Source organism: Salvia hispanica, chromosome 4 (assembly GCF_029641045.1).
Source record: "Salvia hispanica isolate PSC_SH4W2 chromosome 4, Shi_PSC_v1, whole genome shotgun sequence".
In the NCBI taxonomy this organism is placed as follows: Eukaryota; Viridiplantae; Streptophyta; class Magnoliopsida; order Lamiales; family Lamiaceae; genus Salvia; species Salvia hispanica.
In genome coordinates this window covers 16,234,268-16,258,972 of record NC_142695.1, presented here as the reverse complement: position 1 = coordinate 16,258,972, position 24,705 = coordinate 16,234,268, and the positions used below count along the sequence as shown (strand labels likewise).

Sequence of the window (24,705 nt, the reverse complement as noted above, 5' to 3'; positions counted from 1 at the left end):
TCGCTCAAGCTCTAATCTATATAGAAAGAAGATTAAATTGAAGAATAGGAGAGATTCATCCCAATCTTATAATATAGGAAGACTAATTTGAATTCCGCTTAATATTTTATTTGAGACATACGTTATAGTGCAAGATTAAATCTCATGATTAAATATGTATCATGTTTGGTTAATAAGATTAACCCCTCAACTTAATCCTAGATGGATAGTTTCATGATAATTAGTTATAGTCTCTCCCCTCCAACTAAAATAATCCTACAACTTAATCCTAGATGGATAGTCCTATGATAATTAGTCATGGCAACCGAACGTCACCTACGAGGATTAACTTGAATTCAAGATTCATTCCAATCTTAAAATTTGCGGAAGATTTTATTTGAGATACAGATTAATAGTATCTATATAGATAAAGAAGCTATGCTAGCTCTATAATCAACTAATTTTATTTGGAGCCAGATTACATGGGCGTGGCCGTAGGATTAACTCTACTAGTAGTAATACTTATTTATATATGCATTCGGACTGTGCAACTAACGTCACCACTCGCACAGTAAGAGCGTGTTCAGAAGTTTGCATAGGAATAGTAGCCCTAGTCTGCCAGGGGCCATTTATTTTCTCTGCTTCCATAATCCGAACCTCAAATTCTTCCATGGGATATTATCATGCTCAAACTGATTTCCGACTTGTTGATCAACAAGAGATGAGAGCCTTGATTAAGTGGCTTGAGCACCTACATGAAAAATCAAATGAACGGTTAGTTAACCCAGCTTTAACTAAGTATTCATGGAAACAGATTTAAATATTCAATAAGTTTGTGTGCTGATGGAAACTAAATACCAAACTGATTGCTGATACACTAAAGGAAAAAGACTGCATTATAGAGATTGCCCTTTCTGGAACAGAAACTATAACAGGGTACAAGTTCTTCTCTGCAAAATAGGTAACTTGATGTGGAGTCCCCTTCAGCCCAATCTGCCAGCACTCCCAATAGCCAATGGAGAGAGAGCAAATTAGGCACATATGACCAATAGCATACAAATTGACTTGTGGAGAAGAGAAAATTGAGAACTGATGGACATGCACCTTTTGTACAGGCCAATAATTGTCATATGATAAAGCTGGAAGCTCGCATATTTTCAGACCACCCTGAAAATAGGAAGATTATATATTGCTCGTTGACATAGCAAACAAGGTTCCGGCAGAATTACATAATTAGAAAGCTAACCTCTCAAGTTATACATATAAACCCATAGTTGCAGTTAACATTGTGAAGAACGGTGAAGCCTACTATAGGTCCATCACACCCCTTAAACAGAAAATGATAATAGTGATTAATGAGCTCATTAATTACTGGAAAACTGGAATACCAATATTCTAGTATTACAACAAAATGCTAGTATAAGAATAGTTGCTTAGTAATTGAATCAAACTAACCTGTGGGTGCATCCGAAGCCGCTCTCGAAACATCATAAACCACATTGGCCTTGAGCCAGAAAGAAAAAAAAACCTTGAAGACCACCAACGTTCTTGAAAACAGTGATGCGTTGTGAGCAGACTCCAGATGGTGTCTCTTCTTTTGCATATGTGTCCAAGGGGACACGAACAAATCGTAAATTTCTAAGCCTAGATGCATTTGTATTGCTAAGATTAACAGAGTTCTGAGAAGAAATGACACCCTCAGTCTTGGAAGCATTATCTGAAACTTCATAAATGTAAGCATGATAACAAAGAATGGTCCCATCAGACAATATTCCTAAAAGGAATGGCCGGTTATGCTCTGAATCCCATCTCTGCATAGACAGCTCAACCACCTTTATATTGTGAGTGGCCTCTTTTCTGACTTGTCCAATATCTTCAGAATGTTTGTTTGTGAGGTTTATATGATTATTCGCTGCGCCATGGAAAAATGTATCTAAGATGTGGCTCCTTCCAGATACAAGTTTATCGACCAAGAAAACACTGTTAAAGTTAGGTACATCAAATATCTCCAGATCTCCATTGTCATAGCATAGAACGCAGTACACATCACCATGATCGTGTGTTGAACCATCAGCCCCATCGATAGCCTCACCAATCCCAGTAGAAAGCCAGGCATCAGTATTTGTCTTACGAATCCATGGTTCAGGACCTTTCTCATGATAGAGAGTGCAAGCTAATATTTCAGATACTGGTGGATTGATGACTGAAACAGAGCAGGTATATGGATCTGGGACAAAAGAATCATCAACCAACATGTCAGGAAAGGTTAAGTATACCATACCATATGACGCTTGGAAATAAGTAAAACATATGTGTTGTATCCATAAATGTCTCTCTGAAAAACAAAGCATACATGTATATAGATTGTAGACTAGAATGTTAGGTCTGCAAGATAGATCTCCAAGGGATACAAATTTATTTCCATTTTGTATATTTAAATAGAAATAAAGATTCTTGAAAGCAAAGTACATACAGCGAACACATCCAAGTAATTGCAACTCTATAAACTTTGTCCAGACATACCTCCAACAAGAAGCTGAATGCTTCCATCAGCAACACATAGGATCAGCTATGGAAACTGAGGACACAGTTGCCCCATCAGAAGCTGCATTCATCTCTGTATTGGAAGATTTTAAGCTCAAATCTCGAGTCATAAAAGCACCATCAAGTATCCGAGCACCACGAGCAAATACTTGGATAACTAGACGTCTGTTTGAATATTAGCATGAAACATAGTCACTTATTAGAATTTCCATCAAGGTATTGTGCTAAGATAAACTTTTTCTACATAAGCAGGAATCCATGCATTCAAAAGCTAGGAAAGATTTCCAAACTAATGTCACAGAAAGTTTTGATGCACCAAGGTGCCAAAACACTCTCCCTCTCATAATCTTATAAAGAAGAGAACTTCTCACCATCAAATCTCCTAATAAAGCATATTTGTGTGCTGTTAAAAAACAGCTGACAATAAGTAATTTGAACCCCCTGCATAATTTAGTCATTAGCAGAACCATTTTTCACCTCCTTCCAGAAAAGGACTAATTTCTTCCAGAATCTCCAACCCCTTCCCAATAACACATGCGCGCACACACATACCAGAAAGATGTTATATGATGGTTTATCGGTAGAGTAAGAAACACACCTTCCAAATAAATTTCCTGCAGCAACTGTAGTTCCTTGGACGTAATAGTCCACATTTTCAGTTACCTCCTCAAGATTATTAGCAGTTTGCAATACCTGTAGAGTAAAACAAGAACAGAATACAACTGTAAGAAAATAACAGGTCAAGGCAATAAGAGTTTTTTATACAACAGATAGTTATTAATTTCCAAATGGTATCTTCTTCAGAAGGAAAAGGTGAACAACAGCATATCATTGTACGATTTTCCAAACTAATAATCAAGTATGCATGATATTCATCCTCGTCAGCTACTCCTTTAGAGGATTCACTGCGCAAATTCTTGTGGTAGACAGTCCAAATTCCTTTGCAACCAGGTAATGATTCCTTCAGAAACAAGGTATAAACAAACTCATGAAACAATCAAGGAGAAACTAAAATTCTCTTAAAGCTTTACATTCTGCAAAGAAGAAAGTAAGAAGCTCTCAATACAGTTACTCAGCCTTAATTTAATTATACAACTTATACATAAGACATTACGCTTAGTATCCCAATAGAAAAAAGATGTATGGAGACCAAATACACATGGGGGAATTTGTAATATTTAAGACCCTACAAAAAGGACAATTTCAAAGTGTAGATCAAACATTTTATTTATTTATTTTGCATTCTCTTTATATATATGTTTTCTGGGAAGATAAGGAATATTAATCTAGCTAAAAAAACAAAAGGGCTTGGTATGATTGACATCCCAACCACTAAGTTCCAATGTTGAAATAGAAATTTGACATTCACAGATTCTAAGAAGAGATATTCTTATGTTTTTTTTTAAATCTTAATTTGACAGTTTTTCAAGAGAATTACAATGAATTTCATATACGATATAAATGGCCACAAGTGCGTAGCCTAATAGTTTTACCAATAGAAAAATAAGTTTATAAAACTGACGGCATCGCATGACAAGCTAACAATGTAAGAATAACCACAACCTACATGATTTTTTACTTTTCATTCTCTGTTCTAAAAACAAACTGACTTATTCACATATAATTCATTCATATTACTACTAGACATTAGAAAAATCATGTGTAGGACAGTAGGGTAAAACATCTTCCAGAATTATGCAAGAAGCACAGCAATAACCAGATTTTCAAAAAGCCCATGTAGTGAGAAAAAGGAGGTGTACACACTTGAGTTATTGTATCTGGGCGGATTGATTTTTGAAGTACAGTGAGAGCACCATTTTTTCCATGGCCAGAACAGCATACCTAGATAGGGGATGCATACATGATTTGCATATCAGATAACAAAGCACTGTAAATTTCTGAACAAAGAAGGACAATTTAATAAATAAGGACAACACTTTTAGCAATGCATTGGTTATCAACTGATAAGCCAACTTAAACTGAAGAATGAAGCTACAACTAACCAGTTCATAATTACTTTGCTTCGCAACTCCTGTAGCATTTGGATCGCCATTAATTCTCAAACCATAAGAGAAATCCTTTAGTGGACCAATATTAAGCAATGAATCCCGTACTGCAAAGGTAAAGTTTTTCTGCAAAAACCAAATAACCAACTCATCTCTTAAAAAATAGAAAATTCGAAAATATATTTCAGTATAAATGCATTAAAACCAAATGTCAATTCAGCAGCTTAGAATGAAATTTATCAGCATACTATGAGAGATCTGACATGACATCCAATCAAGTTCATCAAGGTCAAATTACAACAGAAACAGAACCCAAGATAGGAAACCATAGGATATCATCTAGTTAATTCATATGACTTCACATTCGAGATGAGTACAACCTCAAGTCCATAAACATAATATCGCTGTTCTACAATTAAGATTGCGCTTCAGTAAGAAACTAAGATGCAAAGTTCAAAGCAGCTAGAATTTTAAAAGGCTTGTCAATGTTTGAAATTTATCAATCCTAGGGGAGAATGTAAAGAAAACCTTACAATGAGAGATCCAACAACAATAAAAGCAAGTCAAGGTGGTCTGGTGAAGTTTAGTTCTTATATTCATCCTCAAAGCAATTGTTGAGCCTTCTGATTGAAATCTTTGATAGATAAATTATAAATATGGGCCGTATTCAAAGCAATGTATATTTTTAGGCTCTCTTTTGAGAAGATTCTCAGAATATGCTTAAAGCATTTTCCCAAACAAAATTCAAGCTCACAAAGAGAGGCTGATATTATATAGAGCACCAATGACTATAAAAACAAACATCACAGATAAGCTGAAGAAGCATCTTCTACGATCCTAATGAAGCACTATTGTCAGTTTGTCACACACTTTAATCATTTCTCCAGCAGAGAATAAATGACATCCATCCTTGATACGTATAGAATTTTCTTGATGCTAAAACAATTAAAAATATAGGGTTAGTTTTAAGAAAAAACAGGCCAGTTCTCTCCAAGCGTAGTTCTACTTCACATAAACATAAAATTAACACAATGGAGCTCAGCAAAGAATGCAGGTCATGGTTTAACCTGAGCTATTTGAGCATTGTTTGGACCTGTGCCATAGAATGAAAGTTCCTCGCTGGTAATCAAATCCTGGAATGCATCAGAAGGAGATCTCCACAGTCTCTTCATTGAAGGGGCATCACTTTCAATATCCCCAACCTAGAGAAAAAGAGAACATGCACAGCCCATGTTAATTGTGTCTTAATTATGCCAGCATTTGCAGAGTCTGCATTTCAAGATCAAGTATTATTTTAAGAAAGCCTACTGGAAATATACTCGTTCTGAGTTCTAACAGTCAAAATGACAAACCTCTTCCTTTACACCAGGACTTAATGTTGGAGCTCCAACTCCAGAATAGTACTGTACAAGCAGACTATCACCCAACCAACTGCCCAAGAAGAAAACGAGCTTCCCATGGTAGTAATGTCCTACAACAAATCAAGTTCAATTGATGAAAAATCTATCAGTGCAGATGTTCATCAGGTAATGTGCAATAACATGAACTTAATGTGGCTAACTGATGTAAGGACTGAAGCTCTTGACTTCATCAGTTCAAGCCTCTGAACAACTCTGCAGAATTGAATAGGACAGCATATCAAATATACAGTATATGACTAGTAATGTCACCGGCCTACTTTTTACATAATCAAAGGCAAGCCAACAATGCACAGCCCAGGCATATTTATGCATCATGTTCTACAATTGAAGCTTAAGTATCATATTTGTACATACTCCAACCAAAATGATAACACATCACTAGGAAGTCTTTCAAACCAGATCTGCATAGGTTTAATTTGTCAATATTTGAAAAGCTATAAACATAACATAAAGAAATTTCCAGATATTCCCAGTAACACGCTCCACCAATAGATCATAAGATAAAATTGTTGAGCCAGATAAGTCAGCAAAAGAATATTCTAAACACCCATGTCAGAGACAGAATATGTAAAATTAGATGCAAGGGTTGACTTAGTTAAACAAAATGAATACAGCACTTCTGTATGTCTCCAATAGGAGAACCAAGTAAGAGTAATAAATCGTCAACCTCCCATCATAAACAAGAGTAAGCAAAAGCAGCTCCCCTGATTTAGTAGAGAACAGAGCAACATCATTAGTTAACCATGTCGCAGTGGTGGCATCAAGCTCCGTGGTAAATCCAGACCTAGGCATCTCTTGACTGAAAGAGGAGTGCATATACATTAGAACAATGCAACTTCTTAGTAATAAAGGCTAGATGGAGACATCAAACATTCTAACCAAAGTTTTTAACAGTAAGCACTATGTTTACAAGTATCACCTTTTAAACCAACAAACCTATATGTACAATAAGTAGTTTTTTTAGGGATGGGACGGAAGAACAATGTATAACCTATCCTAAAAGGTGGCACTGTGCTTTGTGATGCACTTATTCCTAATGTAAATCATTATAAGAGGCAAAGTCAACAATGAACCAATAGTTAGTCTAATAAAACATGCACTGTCTAACTTAAAAAACTAGTAGATTATATTGAATGGTAATATATCCCTCTCCACATATTATAGAGAAAAGAAGGGACAGAAAGAAATAGTGAAGAAGGCTGAAATTTCACCTTCCATCTGCGGGAACAGCAAAATTGTTCAACCCCAAGTGGCATGAAGCAGACTGACCAATTAAGCATCATCAGATATAGAGCAGGACAAAAAAGAACGGAATAGCAAGTGATACCGAAGATGCAATGCCAAAAAGAGCAAACCTGGCTATGATAATGAATTGTATTTGCACCAATTACAAGAACTCCGCCAATAGGTGAAGGAACTGCAAGGAGCTTGTATGCATCATGAGGGAGATTCTGAAAATTATATAGAAAAATATTGTAAGTAGTTCAAATTTACATAGGTTGGAAATTAGAGAGTGGTCAGCTTTAAGCTAGAGTACAAATTAGAGGATGCAATGCCAAAAAGAGCAAACCTGGCTATGATAATGAATTGTATTTGCACCAATTACAAGAACTCCGCCAACAGGTGAAGGAACTGCAAGGAGCTTGTATGCATCATGAGCGAGATTCTGAAAATCATGTAGAAAAATATTGTAAGTAGTTCAAATTTACATCGGTTGGAAATTAGAGGGTGGTCAGCTTTAAGCTAGAGTACAAACTCCAACGTTCTTCCTTTGTAATTTATCAATGCCAAAAAAAGGTAAAAACAGAAGATAATTGAAGCATCATAACGAAGGCTTTCTCAACGATAGATGTAGGTCATAAAGTTAACCTCTAGCACCACAAAAATAAAATATGCTATATTAACGTTAGCACGTAAAGAAAAAGAATTCCTAAGACATGACATGACAAGCTCTTTGGAACAATTACATGAGACCCTATAGGTAAAATAAGAGAATCATATTTAAAAACAATGACCATTGCTGACCATATGAGCGCATGCTGCTTTAATGTTGTATTGACGCTGAGTGCTGAAACCATACAAGTGTGATGTTTCCAAGCAACCCTACCCGCCCATGTAAGCTCGTGTTCATGAAGTATTACCACAACAGGCTCAATATAACCTGAAAATTAGCTTTTAATCATTCAAAAAAGGAGTGCCTAGGAATTTGTTGAGGTTCATAATGAAATGAAGTTGCAGATAAAAGATATACAAACAGATCACAAATTAGGTGCCTGAATCTTAGAGAAATATAATCTGGATACTGAGGACCTCAAAGCAAAAAACAAAAGATTAAATAGAAATAGAACCACTGATTAGACCAAGCAATGGCTACAAGTAACACTACATCACAGCAAATCAAAAGAATCCTCTTATAAGAGGCCTTTGGTGTACCCAAAAAAATTATGAAGTTGAGTTGAGAATTTATTACAAATTGATTACCACTTAGTTGCCGGCGGTCAAGAGTGTCTCACTGAGTTGGAGTCGTCTAGAGGCGGCACTCTCACTTAATTTAATCCACAACCACATTAAATTATAACTTCTAACTTTTAACTGAAGAAGGTGAAAAATCTGGTAACTACAACCTTAAAGCATAAAACAAATTTTTTCTTTATCAATAGCATCAAATTATCCAGGTTGGAGAAGGTTTCGACAATTCCACCTACTCAAAGGAAAATATACAGAAAACATCTATGTCGTAGACTTCCCAAACTAGTTTTTTTGCCCTGCAACCAATAAGCTCAACTTAAACTTGAGATTAAAGGAGCGGCAATGATGAGAAAGTCAATAGCACCAAACAAGAAAAAGTCAGTCTACATAATTTACATGCAAAATCTCCTCAACTGCCTTTTAGAAAACCATACTTGATAGAATTGAATAATGCAGTCATTTATTAACATTAAAAATCAAAGCTATCAAACAAATGTATTAGGAATTCTATAATTTGGAAAGATAAAGATCATATTGGCACCCAATTGAAAATACAGAACAGAGAAAAAAATATCATAGGCCTTTTTTCAACATTCAGCAATTAAACATCGACAGATACAAGAAAGGAAATTTGTGTGCTGTAGCCCATAAGAAAGTGCTGATTCTCAACCTGGTGCATGCCTTTTATTGACTATTCTGAAGTATACAATCAAAACTTTCCAGTGAAGTATGGGTAAGGAAATGACAATGACTAGGAAATCTATAGCAACAAAAAGCATACACAAATATTTGAGAATATATACTTAGCCACATTGGACTTTCTGAAACACCCTTTTATTAAAAAGGATGCCAGAAAAACCAAATCAGAATTCTTACCATGGATGAAGATGAAATCTTTAACGTGCTTCATATCAAGATCTCGTAAGCCAACAATATATGATGATTCAATTCGAGAAGCAGCAGCAGCCCTGAAAGTACTGTCCTCCGCAGGTGCAGTTAAACCAGTGCTAGCCTAGCATCACGTTTCACAATTGAATTTACAATTTTTTTAAAAAATAGAAGCAGTTACTACTTGAAAGCAGCATAATCCACATGGCTCAAACATTCATCATCCCCAACATTCTAAATAGTTCATGAATTGATACAGTGTATATCTAGTAGTAGTAATAAAAAAATATTTTTCCGTGCCGTGTTCCTAGTGATCAAAATATTCATATCAAAAGAACTACAACAGAGTAAAGACAGATCAGTTACACAACCTCAGCTGCTTTGAGGACTATCATTTGTAATCCATATGCAAGCACTGCAGCACACCTCCCCAATGGATCAACTTTCACTAGTGGGGCCTCTTGGGAAAAATTCTCTGCCTCTTCTCAAGTGAACCCAATCAGAACCCTCAAAACAATGCATGGAACTGAAAGAGAAGAAGTAAAAGTATCTATAAGTAAACTACCACCAAAAAGCATTCTCATGATAGTTTGTGTTGAGGCATACTATTCTGTTTGCAACTTATGATCTGAAATTACTCTCCATGGCTTCGGGTTTGTTATATATCTCAGGATTTCAACTTGTAGGCAGTTAGAGTTCACTAGTCCATGTTTAAGAAATATAGCAACATACTCCCTCCGTCCTGGGTTAGTCGCACGTTTACTTTTGGGCACGGAGGTTAAGAAATTATATTAAATAAATAGGAGAGATGAAAAAAAGTAGGAAAGATAAGAGAGAGTAAAGTAAATGATAGAATAAAAAAAGAGTGATTAGATGTTTTGTCTTTTGTTAAAAAAGGAAAGAGTGCAAATAACTTGGGACGCCCAAAAAGGAAACTAGTGCAAGTAACGCGGGACGGAGGGAGTATATAAATAAAAACAAATCAAAGACCTATTTTTCCTGTCACAAATAATGTAAAGAGCTACTTATATATGCATATGACTACATGAGTGCCACCAATAGCAGCATAGAATGCGTTGTGTTCCTTCAACATGTGGGAAAGGAATATGCAATAATAAGATTACATCACACCTGGTTCGTAGCCCATATATTGATTCATCAAACTCCAAAACTGAGATTTTTGCATCTAAAAAAGTCAATATAATAGAGTCTCTCCTCCTTCCACCATCAGTCAGTAACTGGGAAAAGCCTATAATGGCAAACGAGCTCAAGTGAGGCACCGGAAATGCCAGTTAAGACGGCTCCACCACCCTTGGGCTCGGCAGCAGCTTTGTGAGCTAAGGACGGAGAAGCCTCTTCCTGAATTCTTACAATGTAAACTTCAAGAACGTTGGCGGCAGCAGTAATGAGGTCGGGAACCGCTCCAATCGGCTTGAGTCGATGTCATCGGCGGTGATCGGAGGGATTTTGGGCGTGGAATCTGCGGAGGAATGGGTGATGAAACCCGAGGCGCAGTGCTCGATGCCGGTTGCCCAATGCATCATCTTGAACGCCGCGAAACTCATATCTGCAGTTGATTGGATTCAGATGGTGGAAGTGTGAATGAGTGATGGTTTGGGGATTTAGGGTTTTGCTTAAAACCCCAGATGGCGGGATATTGGGGATAATTTTGCTTTTTTTTCATTATTTGTGTAATGCCAAAATGTCAATCGTTTTCGGCTAATGATCGAGTTAATTAGTGGATAAGATTATTTTCGAAGCTGTATGTGTAGGGGCAATAATTGTCACGTGAACGGATAATTGAGAAATGTTGAAATTAACACAATCATCTTAATTGAATAGTTAAAAAAGACTGGGATTTGCCTAAGGATTAGTTTGGTTTGCCCTTTAGGCCCCGTTTGTTTACCAGGAAAGTAAAGTTAATTGGGAAAATGATTCTTGGGAAAATGATTACTGGGAATATGATTCCTGGTGACATTACTGTTTGGAAACATACCAATATTTTAAATTTTATATTTCAATTTAAAATTTAAAGTAAGAATATAATAGTTAATTTACTTTTAAGTATATACAAAAAATATATACTATCGACATTATTTTCATAAATACTTCTATATATTTCATTAATTTAATTAAACTATGATCTAAATAATTAATAAAATATATAATATCAAAGATCATGTATAGAAAAATATAAAGATGCATGTCTAAAAGAGCTTTGAAACTAAACAATAAATAATTCTTAAATAGTCTATCCTAGAAATAAAAGTTAAGAACTGCCCAAAAAAAAGCAAACTAAATTCATCCTAATAATTGTTTCAGAAATATCTCTTTTGCATCATCGTCATGAAGAGTGAAAAAGTAATCTAATAAATCTGGATCTCGAACAAGTTTCATTGCAGCTGTTTGTCTATCATAAGCTGATAAGTCTTCAATCTCTTCCAATTTCTGATTAAGCTTATGACGATTGTCTTTTTTCTCTTTGTCACCTGCGTTAAAACTTTCAATAATCTTACCCATTTGATCATTCGACTTTTCCATTTGCTCATTAAACACATTAGTCATGCGCTCCAAACTTAATATCAAACCATCAGAACTTCTCTTACTTTTCCGCTCATGTTTTTTGGAAGTTCCTTCGCCTCGAGTTGTACTTATTGAAGGTGCACCATCTTCACCAGATTCTTCATTTCCTTGATTGACATTTTGCTCTCTATCTATATCCTCAACCATATCTGGCACGGCTTCAGAATTTGGTTCAGCGGCTCTATCTTTGCCCCAAACAAATGATAGTTGATCATAGTAAGGAAAAGGTTTGTTTCTCATGAAAGTGCAATCTGGATGGCTCTACACAAATACAAAAACATAATTTCATGATACCAATGTGCAGTATGTAAGCAACAAATGAATAAATAAAAAATGAATAAGGAATATGTTTATTTTACCTTTAAGTAATCATCCCACACGTCTGCACTTGCAGTAACACATTTTCTTTCGTCATCCCAGCCAAATCCACTTATACATTGGTACGCACGTCGTAGATAGCATGATATTGTTTTTGTTAGGTTTGGTATACTGAAAAGCAAGTTTCGCTCGAATAGAATCTTGCTTGTATACGTAAAACTCTATAATCCACTTTTAACCCGATTCATTATTATTCGAGCAGTTTCGTACGAATAGAATCAGTATATTATTACATTGTGTTTGCTTGTGCATTTATAAGATGTTTTATGAACATTTAAATGTATAAGAAGCAAACAAAGTCTAAGTCTTTTGCTTAGTAGACTGGTTGTGGGCGTCGCCCACTTTAAGGTAACACAGTCGGTTCTATGCAATGCTTTGCAAAAGAAAAAAAAGAATTTTACAACCCAGATAGGCTTAGACTACCTATCGTGAAAGGTTGTAATGTCAGTCCGATTATTTCTAAGCCTTTCTAAAATAAGATGACGTTGGTGTGGTATAACACTGAATGGATCTAACAGCATGACATGTCTTTATGCTATCTACTGAAAGACTAGGTCTTGATAAATAACTATTTCTTAATCTACATACGTTAGCATTGAGCATACGGTATTGATTATGCACTACTTTGACTTATCAAATGGTGCGGGTTTTTCGCAACCCAATAATCCTGATATATTGGGTAGTGGTGATTAATATCTAGCGGTGCTAGGATTGCTATTATGTTGAATTGTGCGCGAGGTGAGTCTCGTTTGATAATGTCTTCAAGAGGAGCTTGAACAAGGTTTTATTATTCAGAAAACTGGCCAGTTGGAGTTTTATTACTCTATGAATAATAAATAAGTGTTTCTTGCTAAGTCCACTCTTGGAATTAATAAGATGTTAATTAATTAAGTCCATAGCAGATGTTAATTAATTAAGTCCATAGCAGACATTAATTAATTAATGGACATTTATATCTTAAGCGCGGGAAATAAATAATATAAATAATAGAAACCCGGATTACTTGTAATTTCGGATTTGGATGGGGAGTGCAATATTACTTCTGTAGTGGCTGCTCGTAATATTCCAATATAAGCTTGTATTAAATTGTGGGTTCAATTTAATTAGTAAAAAGCTAATTGGGCGAGCCCATATCCAAAACCTTCCATAGATCCCTGTCTGGGCCCAAAAGGAACTTAATATAAATAGGAGAATAAAGGAGACAGAATGATCACAATTTTACTTCTTGTAATTTTCAAAATTTTCGAAAATCTCCAGCTGAGGAGAATTTCGAATTCTACTCCCTTTTCTAAAAGGATTTCTTCTGTCTTCTTTATTCGAGTCCTAGTATTTTGATAAGATCAGCCCACCCTGATATCGAGATACAGTTCGGGAACCAGAGAGAAGATCTGTGGTCTAGTATTGAAGATCATCGTGGAGAAGGCGCAAGCAATCGTCGATTCTTTGGAGAATCAAATCGGTAACTCTAAACCGTAGAATTCATGCTTAGAATTTACTTTCTTTAAGCATGAATTATTTGCGTTCTAGCTTGCAATTATCTGTTTAACATGTGAATTGATTAATCGCATAATCGGTCAAACAGATCCGTGTCTGATTTATTTATTTGTACAAGTCTTCCGCTGTGCAAGGGGCACCAAACCCCAGCATGTTTTTTCAATAACTTACACCGAGATTCAATATGTGGTTTTTCTTTAAGACCATGGCCTGGCATTTTTTCTTGCAATATCTTCTCCAACTCCTTTTGATAACCTTTTTTTAACCCACTTCCACTTTCACCATCTCAATTCCTACTTCTCTTCAACTCAACAATTGTTTCTACAAGTTTCGCATCTTCTTCAATAGTCCATACATGATTAGCTCCCTTGCCGCGACGAGCCATCTGAAAAATATTAAAGCTCAACAAATCACTATAGCATTATCGAGTAATATAATGGAGTTAATGCTAAAAAACCAACAACTTTTATGAATCTAATAATAGAAAACTTATATGAATCATAAAAAAGTATTAAGCACTGCAATTCAAAATGTCATAAGCATCCTAAACTATTACATAAAAAAGCTAGAGGATCATCATGACAAATAGATTTCAAATACTGTGAAAAGGTACAATAATAATATCAAGCAACATGTCTACTTTGCATCCAATCATTAAACATTTGGTTAGCTAAATTGTATCTCCAATCTGTCCATTCTTGAGTTGGTTCAACATATGTGATTGGCTCTCCATCTAATCCATTAACCTCTTCTTCATTTTGAGAATTATCACCATAGAAATTTTCAATGCGATCAACAGTCATATTTTCTCTAATGTGAATTTGAAGAAGAAAACACGCCATAATAATTCTGCCTTGTTGCTTGATTGGATAAAAATTCGAATTTCTAATGATTCCCCAACGCATCTTTAGCATTCCAAAACACCTCTCAATAACATTTCTAGCAGATGCGTGCTTCATATAAAAAAATTCTTCTGGAGTTGTTGGTTGACGTCCATTCCTCCATTCACTAAGATGATACCGTTGACCTCTAAAAGGGGCAAGAAAGCCTTTACCGTTCGTGTAGCCCGCATCAACTAAATAGTAGTAACCTAATTTTTAAAAAAAATTATTTATTATGGTATTCATGTCAATTTAACGAAATTATTAAAATCATATAGTTTACCTACCATCCTGTATTGGTAATCCATTTCTTCTACTTAAAGCATCTCGAAGAACTCTACCATCTGCCGCGGAGCCTTCCCAACCCGCAAGTACATATATATTTTCATATCTTATGAACATACTCCTAAAACATTTGTAGAAGTATAACCTTTTCTATTTCGATATCTAGGTTTATCAACCTCTGATACTTTCACTTCAAAATGGGTACCATCCAGAGCTCCTATGCAATTCTACAATTTTAATTCAATCAATATTCAAGATTTATGCATATAAGATAAATATAAACTAAAGTGTAGTATTTCCATTTCGCATCAGTGGAATTCTCAGTCACAGGAGAAGGAGCTTTTAGTAAATGACCATGAATTCTAAGAACGGCATTTAGTACAAGCTTGAAATACCTACTAATTGTTTCTCTTGACCGCATGAAATTAGTTTTCATTGTACGATTCTTTTGATGATGCGCTAGAATGTACAAGAAAATAGCAACTTGCTCATCAACAGTTAGATTACTAGTAGGCCTTAGTCTTCCAATCGTTTCAAGTAAGATAACTAATTTTCTAAATGAAAATCTATCCATACGTAATTCTTCATAACATGTGCGATCACTCTCATAGATCAATCTATGAATGTAGCGTGATCGGTCAATCTCATTCAAAGAACGTGGGGCCTTTAAATAATATTTTTGAAGATGATTAATAGTGATAGGAACAATCACACGCATCATTAGCTTCAACATATTCATTTGCTTCAATTGCAAACAAGCTATAAGAAAAAGAAATTTCTTCGAATTTGATTTTGTTTCTGTCGTCTTTCTAAGACACCCTGAGAAAGTAAAAGTAAATATAATATTGATCTCAAACATAATCCAACTTAAAAGAAAAACAAGGTATAAAAGCTTAAACAAGAAAACTCAATAGCATATATATAAATACATACAGTTAATAAGACTGCAAGAGTCTTTAGAGAGTATGATCAGGTCATATCAAAATAAATTCTAGTTTATTCTGCCTAATATAATCAAATAACAAGGCAAGTGATTGTCTTTGCCAAACTTGTTTTCTACAAATTTATTTAATTGAAAGTTAATGTTACAGCTTTCTAGTTATTGTCACCATCATTGCAATAAATAGATGTATCATATATCTGAAACCAATTGTAGTAATTTGTGGACACCCAAACAAACGGGTCAACAAAAACACTAAAACTAGAGGAAAGCTCCAACAAAATTATCAAATAAAATGACTTCTTGTTTGAGCACAGCCTAAAACACACACAAGTACAGAAAAAGTAGCAGAATAAGTAAATGAAAAAAAATAAAAGAAGAGCAGAGTAATCGTTTTTTCCATGTAGAGCTAAAATCAAAGAAGAGATTTTCAGTACAAATTATACCTAAAATGGAGATGGAAAACTGGATGATTCCAAAATTGTTAGATGCACCCACCTACACATATAAAATCATTGATCATTATTCACTCACTTTGCAACACATCAAAGAGAGAAAATCAATCCAATTGCAAAATCAGAGAGAATAAAAAACACAGGAGATAATGTAAAGAACTATAAAAATATGAACAAATTTGACGGAAAATAGAAACTTACTTGTTGATGAAGGATTGGAACGAAATTCTGAAGAGTTGCAGACTGAAAAATGAGCAGAATGATTTGGAGAAGACGCGAATAAATAGAGCAGAATAAGAGAGGGATTTTTCCGTTCTTTTTTTCCGTCTTTTTTTAAAATCCCCAAGTTTAGGAAAAAGAATAACAGGGTTTTGCTGAGGAATCGGAATCCGGTATTTTGACCCTACTTTCCCCAATTTTAGGAATTATATTACTTTCCCTATTTTTTATTATTGAACCAAACATGGGATTTTAATAATGGGGATTAGATTACTTTCCCAGACCACAATCCTTGACAAACAAACGGGTATGGTTTCTCAAGAAAAGGGATGGCTCTTGTTAGTGATTCCTTTTCATGGCAGGAGAGAAATACTTCAATTGTTTGGATTGACTTCTATGATTTCTATAGTTTAAATTCGGATGTTTGGTTTGGATTTTAGGCAGTTAAGAATAGCTTCTAATACCATAAATATCCTCATATATTTTTCCTATTTCCAATATTATCCTCATCTAACCCTAAACATAAATTTATTGAGGAGCCGCCAAAATTCACAGCTTCCTCGCGACCTCTTCATCAAGATTTCGCCTCTTCGCAGGCTTGAGTATCGATTTTACTTCCATTGGCTGGAGAACCCGAGAACTTCGATTTGCTGGTTAACCTCTCTTCACGGTAAGTCTGTTTTTGGCCAAAGGAGTGAACTAGAACAAGCTTCTAAAACAGATTAAGCACACAAGCATCATAATTAAGGAAACTGAAACAAATACAGACTATGCACGAAGGTATCATAATTAAAATCTGCTAATCAGAGCTTCTCACTTGACTAATTCAAGTCTGGAACAATATCAGATTTTGCACAGAAGCACAACTTCAATTAGGTAGTTCACATATATGATTTAGAAATTCAGGAAAAGAGCTATTGAATTGCAGTAATTGCTAGGGGCATGCATATATGATAACGTGTTTACAGGAGAATACATTGGGTTGAAATTTCTAACCCCCAAACCCACTCAAATCCCACGCTACTGCTTCTTCAAAATTTTGGTCATTTTTATGTGAAATTTATGTGATTGAAGAAGACGGGGACATATTGGTCATTTCAGATTTTCAATAAAGTTAACACTCCGAGCCTGAAAACCTATCTTTCAAAATTTGGGAGATACCTTAACTAATGAAATGGGCACTAATGAGGCGGGCCAGAGACATTTTTGCAGGCCCTCTTGAAAGGGTATTTAACAAACCAAACATGAGAAAAGGTTTGTTTTTGGGCATTTAATACTCCTATTTGCCAAATCAAACACCTCCTAAACATTTATATTTGATAAAGGCAAATTTGATTTGTTATATTGCTCACACACCTATGATTGTTGCTGCAATGTTCGTGATCCAATAGGGGGCGATGAGGACAAGGAGGAGGTGCAAGAGGCATGGGGACACGGGAAACAATTTAAAATTGGGTAAATAACTACTCCCTCCGTCCCCCAATAAGAGTCACACTTTTCCATTTCGGTCCGTCCCCAATTAAGAGTCACACTTCATTTTTACCATAAATAGTAAGTAGGTCCCACATTCCACTAACTCAATTCACTCACATTTTATTATAAAACCAATAAAAAAATGGATCCCACATTCCACTAATTTTTTCAACCAACTTTTCTTTACATTTCTTAAAATCCGTGTCCGGTCAAAGAGTGACTCCTAATAGGGGACGGAGGGAGTATAATACAGTGATTAAAGCGGGCGATGATAAAGAAAGGGGAGAAAACATTGGGCGATGGAGGAGGCGGAGACCACAGCACTATACTAAAAGAAAGGGCGGTACAACAACCGGAGAGAGTGAATCGATAGGGTGTATGTTAGGCCCTAACAGTGTTACACATAAGTCAAAATGACAAATTGACATATTTACTCATAAACTAGTATCAGCACTCGTACTATGCACGAGCCTTATAGTTGTCACGTACAAATTATACATTCTCAATAAATCAATGGAAATAAGATTAATATCATTGTGTGATCTTCGAAAAATAAAAGAATGTGTAATACGGAGTAGCATCTTATTAGATAAATAAATAAAATTAATTAATTAAATGTAAATTTAAAAGAGATAAAGAACCATAAATTGATTAGAATAGAACAATTTAAAATATTTAATACAAACATAACAATTACACTTCAATGACATACTAAAACATCATCAATACAAATTAATTAGTACAATTTAAATTCAACAAAATAAAAGTTCACAAGAAAAAAAAAACAAAAAGAATGAATATACATAAATAAGAATAAATTCACCCGACAACAACAAAAAATAGTTCATAAATTTTAAAAATTGTCCTTGTAAATGACAATAACACTAAAATCACAAGTGTTATCAACATTACTAAATTCACGTGATAACAACAAAAAAATAGTTCATAAATTTTAAAAATTGTCCTTATAAATGACATTAACACTAAAATCACAAGTGTTATCAACATTATTATTACAAGCTAAAATCTTCCAATATTTACGGCTCAATTCTTGATACATAAATATTTAGTTGCGTGTGGATAAAGATGAATACTTAAAAAAATAATTAAACATGATAACCAATTGATCTTCAATTTTGCTAATGGTATTGCATCCATTGTTGAGTTTGAATGACAATTTTGAAATAGAGAGTATTAAAAATATTCTTGGTGGAATCATGACTTATACTACATGTTAGCCTAAATATTTCAAAACATGTATATTAATTATCAATTGGATACCATTACGCAGTTATCCCCTTAAAAACCTAATAAAAATGCAATCAAAAATCATTTCTGAATTGACCGTCGGTAAGAATATAGAGTAACCTCTGCAATATCTAAACCATGCTTGCAAATTTTTCCACCAACACCAAATATCTTCTCTGCAACGATTTAAGTAAATGAAGAGTAAAGTAGAAAATGAAAAAAAGGTAGAAAAAATGTATAGAGAATAAAGTAAGAGACATTAAAGTAATTGGAAAGAAATATGTTGACCTTTAAGAAAACAAGAAATGACTCGATTACCGGTAAGGATCACCCAATACCTTTTATACTACGATTGCTAATACTCCATTATAAAATGGACAAATGGACTCCAAATTTATGAAAAGAAGATCTATTCCTAATTCAGCGCTAATTTCTCCTCTACTTTCTCTTGTATTTTTTTTCAACCTTTTTAAATCTAAATATGTTAACATTTTAACAATAAATATAATACTATTAGTTAGCCTTGAAACGTTTATTACGCTAATGCTTATGATTATTAGTATGAGTCTAGTAGATTAAGTGAAATTAAAAATGAAATTATTTTAATAAAATAAAAAAGAAAGAAAAATAAAAATAATTTAATTTTTCCATTTTATATTACAATACAATCAATATAAAAATTTATGTATGAAGTATTTTATATTTTAAAATAATTAAAATAGATGATAGATTACATCCTAATATTATTAAATTTATATTTTAAAACATTCAAAATATATGCATAAAACTTATATGCGAATATGTTATACTACTAACTAATATTATTAGATTTTTTTGTTAAAAATATACATAATTATTTTGATTAAAAATAATAGAGAGACAAAGAAAAAAGCAAGTGGAGAAGAGAGAGAGTACATACTGAAAATAGAACTTTCTTTTAATCTTTTCTATAAATATAATCCATTTGTCCATTTTATAGTGGTATATTAGCAATTATAGTGGTGATTCCTTTCGATCCACTACTATGGAATGTATCAAAATGATAAAATGACTCAATTACTATGGAACGAAGGGAGTATGTAGCAGAGTACAGAGCGCTGCAATATGGACGCTGACCAAAAAATAAATAAAAAATAAATTTTTTTTCTAATATAAGGAGTTGATGTAGACATGCTTTGGGCAGGGGGAAGCATTCATATTTTGTGTTGTAATAGCCCTTGTAGTGTTTACAATCGAAGAATCTACATGCTCCTCTTTTCTCTAGCTTTTTTTTTTTGTTGAATATATTTATGCAAAATGTATACAATATGATAACTTTAACCATATTCCTCTTTATCTCTCAAATTTTCCACCGAAAGTGCATCTAGTTGCATTTATGGTAACTAGTGTCAGTGCCCTGCAAAGGCCAAAAGATTTTTAAATAATAAAAATACATTAGTTAAATATATTAAAAATATATATTCTTATAAACTAAATAATATAAAAATATTTTTACATAAAAGATTACAATTAATCATAAAAAGTATTCATAACATTGTAAACAATAAGAAAAAGAATTTTGTACTTCTCAAAAGATTCTATAAATGAACCATTTCATACACGCATACGATTTTATACAATCTATTCATATTTAATATAAGTGTATTAATATTAAATAAAATAAATAACAATAGAAGATGAGAGGATGAAATAGAATAAAATATATTAATAGATGAAAATATAAAACACAATCCAAAAGTAAAAAATTAAAAAATAAACAAATAATTTGAATGATAAAAAAAGTTCATGATTTCATTCGATTACCAAACCATAGTTATTCATAACTGCAGACAAAAAAAACTTACAAACATTACTAACATATTTATGTTTAAATAAATTAGCAAATGAAAGCTACAAAAGTTATGGAAATAACATTTTATGGATATAATTCTATTTTACGGATATACACATATTATTTTTTATAACATAAAAACTTATGAAAAAAGTAATCCATAAAGTTACAAAAATTGTAAACCTGTAAGCAGTGACAGCCACATAAAAACAAAAATTAATAATATTCAATACAGACTAATAAAAAATAGTACTACCTCTTTGACGGAAAAATATTAATCACATTAAAAGTAAATGAATCATGTTCATCATGGACTTACAAGGGTCCCACCAACATCGCTTACAAAATAAATAAAGTATTAGTAAACCGAATTAAACAAAATGTGAATATCCCTTTTTTACTGGAAACTGCAAAAAGCTGAATTTTTCTCTCCCTCTCTCTCTCTCTTCATGTTATATAATTCTGACTTTATGTCCTATTATCTTATTATTAATGTTGTAAGATTACGATTTTAATCTCTCATAGACTCATAGTGAGATAGCATATCCTAAATCATGTCATATATTACGTTGACGTATTAATAGAATAGATTTTCATTGTAAGAGATTACATTTATGAAATGTAATACTACTTAAATATTAAATGTAAATATAGTCACATGTGTACACACCTATCAAATTACAATAGTAGACTAGTGTAGTATACTGAACCTATCGGTGATTTCTAATTTATCATGACTTATACAATGATATTAAAAGCGGGGCGAAAAAAAAAAGAAAGAAAAACAACTATCTTTACAGTTTCTCGCCAAAAAGGGCTTTAGGTAATTTTTGGGGTAGTTTCACAACTGCTCCATTAGATATGTATAGATATACTTTATCACAGTGGAGTAATCAAATGCTAACTCATCATTTAGTTATTAACTACAACTAATTTAAGATCATAGGATTTTAGAAAAATTGTGATCTACAATGTTGCCACGTGTAATTTTTATTTTTATTAATTAAATTGAAAAGGATCAATAAAACCTATCAAATTAGGGTTTTTGGCTGAAAATGATAATATAGTGTTTCGACAATATTAACACAATGCTTTAAGAATGTTAACACATTGCTTATATTGACATTCTACTCGTATTATATTGACATATTTTATATACTATGTTGACTTTTGTGTTGTATCAAAAAGATAAAAAATTTTGAATTTTTTTTAAAATTTTGACGTCGGAATATATGCAAGTGAGATCTCGTTAGAATCCTCATAAAATTATCTTTAATTTGATATATGTTGTGCGAAAAAGCAATTTAAATCGAGAAAGTTATAGTATGTTTTAAAGTGATGAGATATATTTCAAAAGTTAGTTACAACTAATATGTGTAAATTGACTTATAATATCTTTATTTACGTTTTTTGTTGATCGTATTGGCATTTAATGATTGATGATATAGACATTTGATTTGAATATATAATGATTATTACTCCATCCGTCCGTCATTAGGAGTCTCATTTCTTGGCGGCACCGATTTTTAAAAATGTTAAGAAAAGTGGGTGGAAAAAAATTAATGTTAAAGGGGTTCCACTTGTATATATTACTTCCTCCGTCCTCCAAATTTTGACACAGTTTACTATTTCAGTCCGTCCCCCAAATTTTGACACACTTCGCTTTTTTATCATTTTTTGTGGTGAACCTCATATTTCACTAACTCATTCATACCCACATTTTATTATAAAACTAATAAGTACTTTAAAAGTAGGACCCACGTCCCACCAACTTTTTCAACTCACTTTCCATTACATTTCTTAAAATCCGTGCCGGGTCAAACCATGTCAAAATTTGGGGGACGGATGGAATAGTTTTAAATGAAAAGTGAGTGGAATGAGTTAATGGAAGATGTGACCCTATTATCATTTATGGTAAAAGTGAACCGGAATTCCCTATTCAGGACAAACTAAAATAGAAAAACGAGACTCTTATTCCCGGACGAAAAAAGTATTTAGTTGTATAACATTTAAGTATTGAGTTAGTAATATAACACTCCATTTTTACCACAACTCTCACTTTATGATTGAAAATTAAAATTATTAAATAATTTGATTTTTTATGGATTAATGACGATAAGTTTTATAATTATTATTCCATAAAACAATACTTTTGTTCAGATATTTTCCTATACTCTTCCATCAAAATATTAAAATGCCAACAAAAGCAATACGTATTTAATAAAACTAATATTTAAGCAATAATAATATTGGGCGACTAATACATTTGTAGCCCATAAAACAAAGAGCCAACCCATTAATATGCAAGAAAACAAAATACATACTTCAAGAAAATGAAATTACAAATTCACGACACATTCCACAAAGAGCCAACCCATTAATAGACGCACGCTCCTCATTTTTATCCGAATGGAGTACAATTTTTTATTTTATACGTTTATGATTTTAGATTTCTGAAATTCCATTATTTATTATTTTATAAAATTATTTTTCACAGTATAAAAAGTGTGATTAAAATAAAATGAAGTGTGCATTGTTGAACGAGTGTGATACTATTAAAAACATTACTATAACATAGCAGATTCTTATGTTAATAGTTTAGATCTTGTCAAGAGCTACAACCTGTTTTAGTGTTATGTATTAAAGACTGCATCGAAATTATAACTGTCCATATAGGTACAACTTACAAGCTATGATTATACACTACTAATATAAAATTATACTCCTACTTTTCTATTTTCCAAAGTCTCCTTTCCCTATGATCGTATACTACTAATATAAAATTATACTTTTCTATTTTCCAAAGTCACCTTTCCCTTTCCTATGCAGCATGTCACATAAACAAAAGATTACCAAAATTTAATATATAGACATCTATAAAAAAAAAGGAAGAATTTTTAAATATTCTCTGTATCATGCGGTTCTCGATCGTGTTGTGTGTTATGAAGAAAAGATAAAAAAAAAAAAAAAACAAATCAAATTATAATTTCAAAAGTCATGCAAGCATGCAAAAAGATCTTGATCGTCGGAACAATTCAGATTAATTGAAGTGAACAAAATAAATAGTAGTGCAAGGATATTAGCGTATGGTGACTGTGCAGGCGGGTGAGGGGATCAAGGCGGCGAGACCGAAGGAAATAAAATAATCAAACGTCATTTATTAGGGTTTGATGAATATTGGTTTATGTTGCTATTTGGGCGGACTTATATTGGATTCTATAATTTAGATTTTAGTAATACATAATTTTGTAAAGTTGATAATTTTTTAATTGAATTTTATTATAATTTAGTAGAGTAACAATTCATAAAATTTGATTCTATTATAATGTTGTTTACTAAGAAATTTTATGCTACTATTATGGTATGATGTACAATATTTATATTTGTTAATTCATTATATTATTTTATTTTATCTAGATATTTTTTATGTTATGTTTGATTCTTTTATAGTTGTATAATTTTTTTTTATCAGGGATGATTAGTAGTTACTTTTCTTTAAAATGTCATAAAACAATAAAAGATTATTTAAGAATTCTTGAATATATAAAAGTAATTATTAATGATTTTTATAATTGATGTTTAAAAGCTTCAAAATTTGGCACATCGATTTT

The 24,705-nt window shown here is 32.9% G+C and overlaps 1 protein-coding gene and 2 pseudogenes across 2 annotated transcripts; all 3 read right to left on the bottom strand.

Moving 5' to 3' along the window:
* Positions 1 to 324: 324 nt before the first annotated feature.
* Positions 325 to 11,007, bottom strand: LOC125194743 (cleavage and polyadenylation specificity factor subunit 1-like; annotated as a pseudogene). The gene is made up of 20 exons (XR_016128822.1): positions 10,439 to 11,007; positions 9,679 to 9,833; positions 9,296 to 9,431; positions 7,966 to 8,111; positions 7,306 to 7,401; positions 7,162 to 7,214; positions 6,618 to 6,749; positions 6,091 to 6,142; positions 5,882 to 6,000; positions 5,597 to 5,731; positions 4,527 to 4,655; positions 4,288 to 4,365; positions 3,354 to 3,484; positions 3,122 to 3,217; positions 2,503 to 2,688; positions 1,435 to 2,206; positions 1,226 to 1,306; positions 1,084 to 1,146; positions 838 to 972; positions 325 to 730 (listed from the first exon to the last, which is right to left on the bottom strand). The product of XR_016128822.1 is annotated as a cleavage and polyadenylation specificity factor subunit 1-like (transcript).
* A 601-nt stretch (positions 11,008 to 11,608) lies between these two features.
* Positions 11,609 to 14,147, bottom strand: LOC125192149 (uncharacterized; annotated as a pseudogene).
* A 186-nt stretch (positions 14,148 to 14,333) lies between these two features.
* On the bottom strand, positions 14,334 to 18,045 carry LOC148927355 (uncharacterized). Its single transcript, XM_089070039.1, has 3 exons — positions 18,009 to 18,045; positions 14,931 to 15,023; positions 14,334 to 14,852 (listed from the first exon to the last, which is right to left on the bottom strand). Exons 1-3 carry the CDS (start codon positions 18,043 to 18,045, stop codon positions 14,386 to 14,388), a joined length of 597 nt encoding a protein of 198 aa, XP_088926165.1. The 3' UTR covers positions 14,334 to 14,385.
* Positions 18,046 to 24,705: the final 6,660 nt, after the last annotated feature.

Excerpts from the sequence above, each read along its gene's own strand:
- LOC148927355 (XM_089070039.1), bottom strand. The coding sequence starts at position 18,045 with ATGGAAAAGTGTGACTCTTATTGGGGGACGGAGGGAG. Across the intron at positions 15,024-18,008 it reads TTATTGGGGGACGGAGGGAG|TATATGTACTTGCGGGTTGG; the intron begins TAGTTATTTACC and ends GATATGAAAATA. Across the intron at positions 14,853-14,930 it reads TGGATTACCAATACAGGATG|GTTACTACTATTTAGTTGAT; the intron begins GTAGGTAAACTA and ends TTTAAAAATTAG.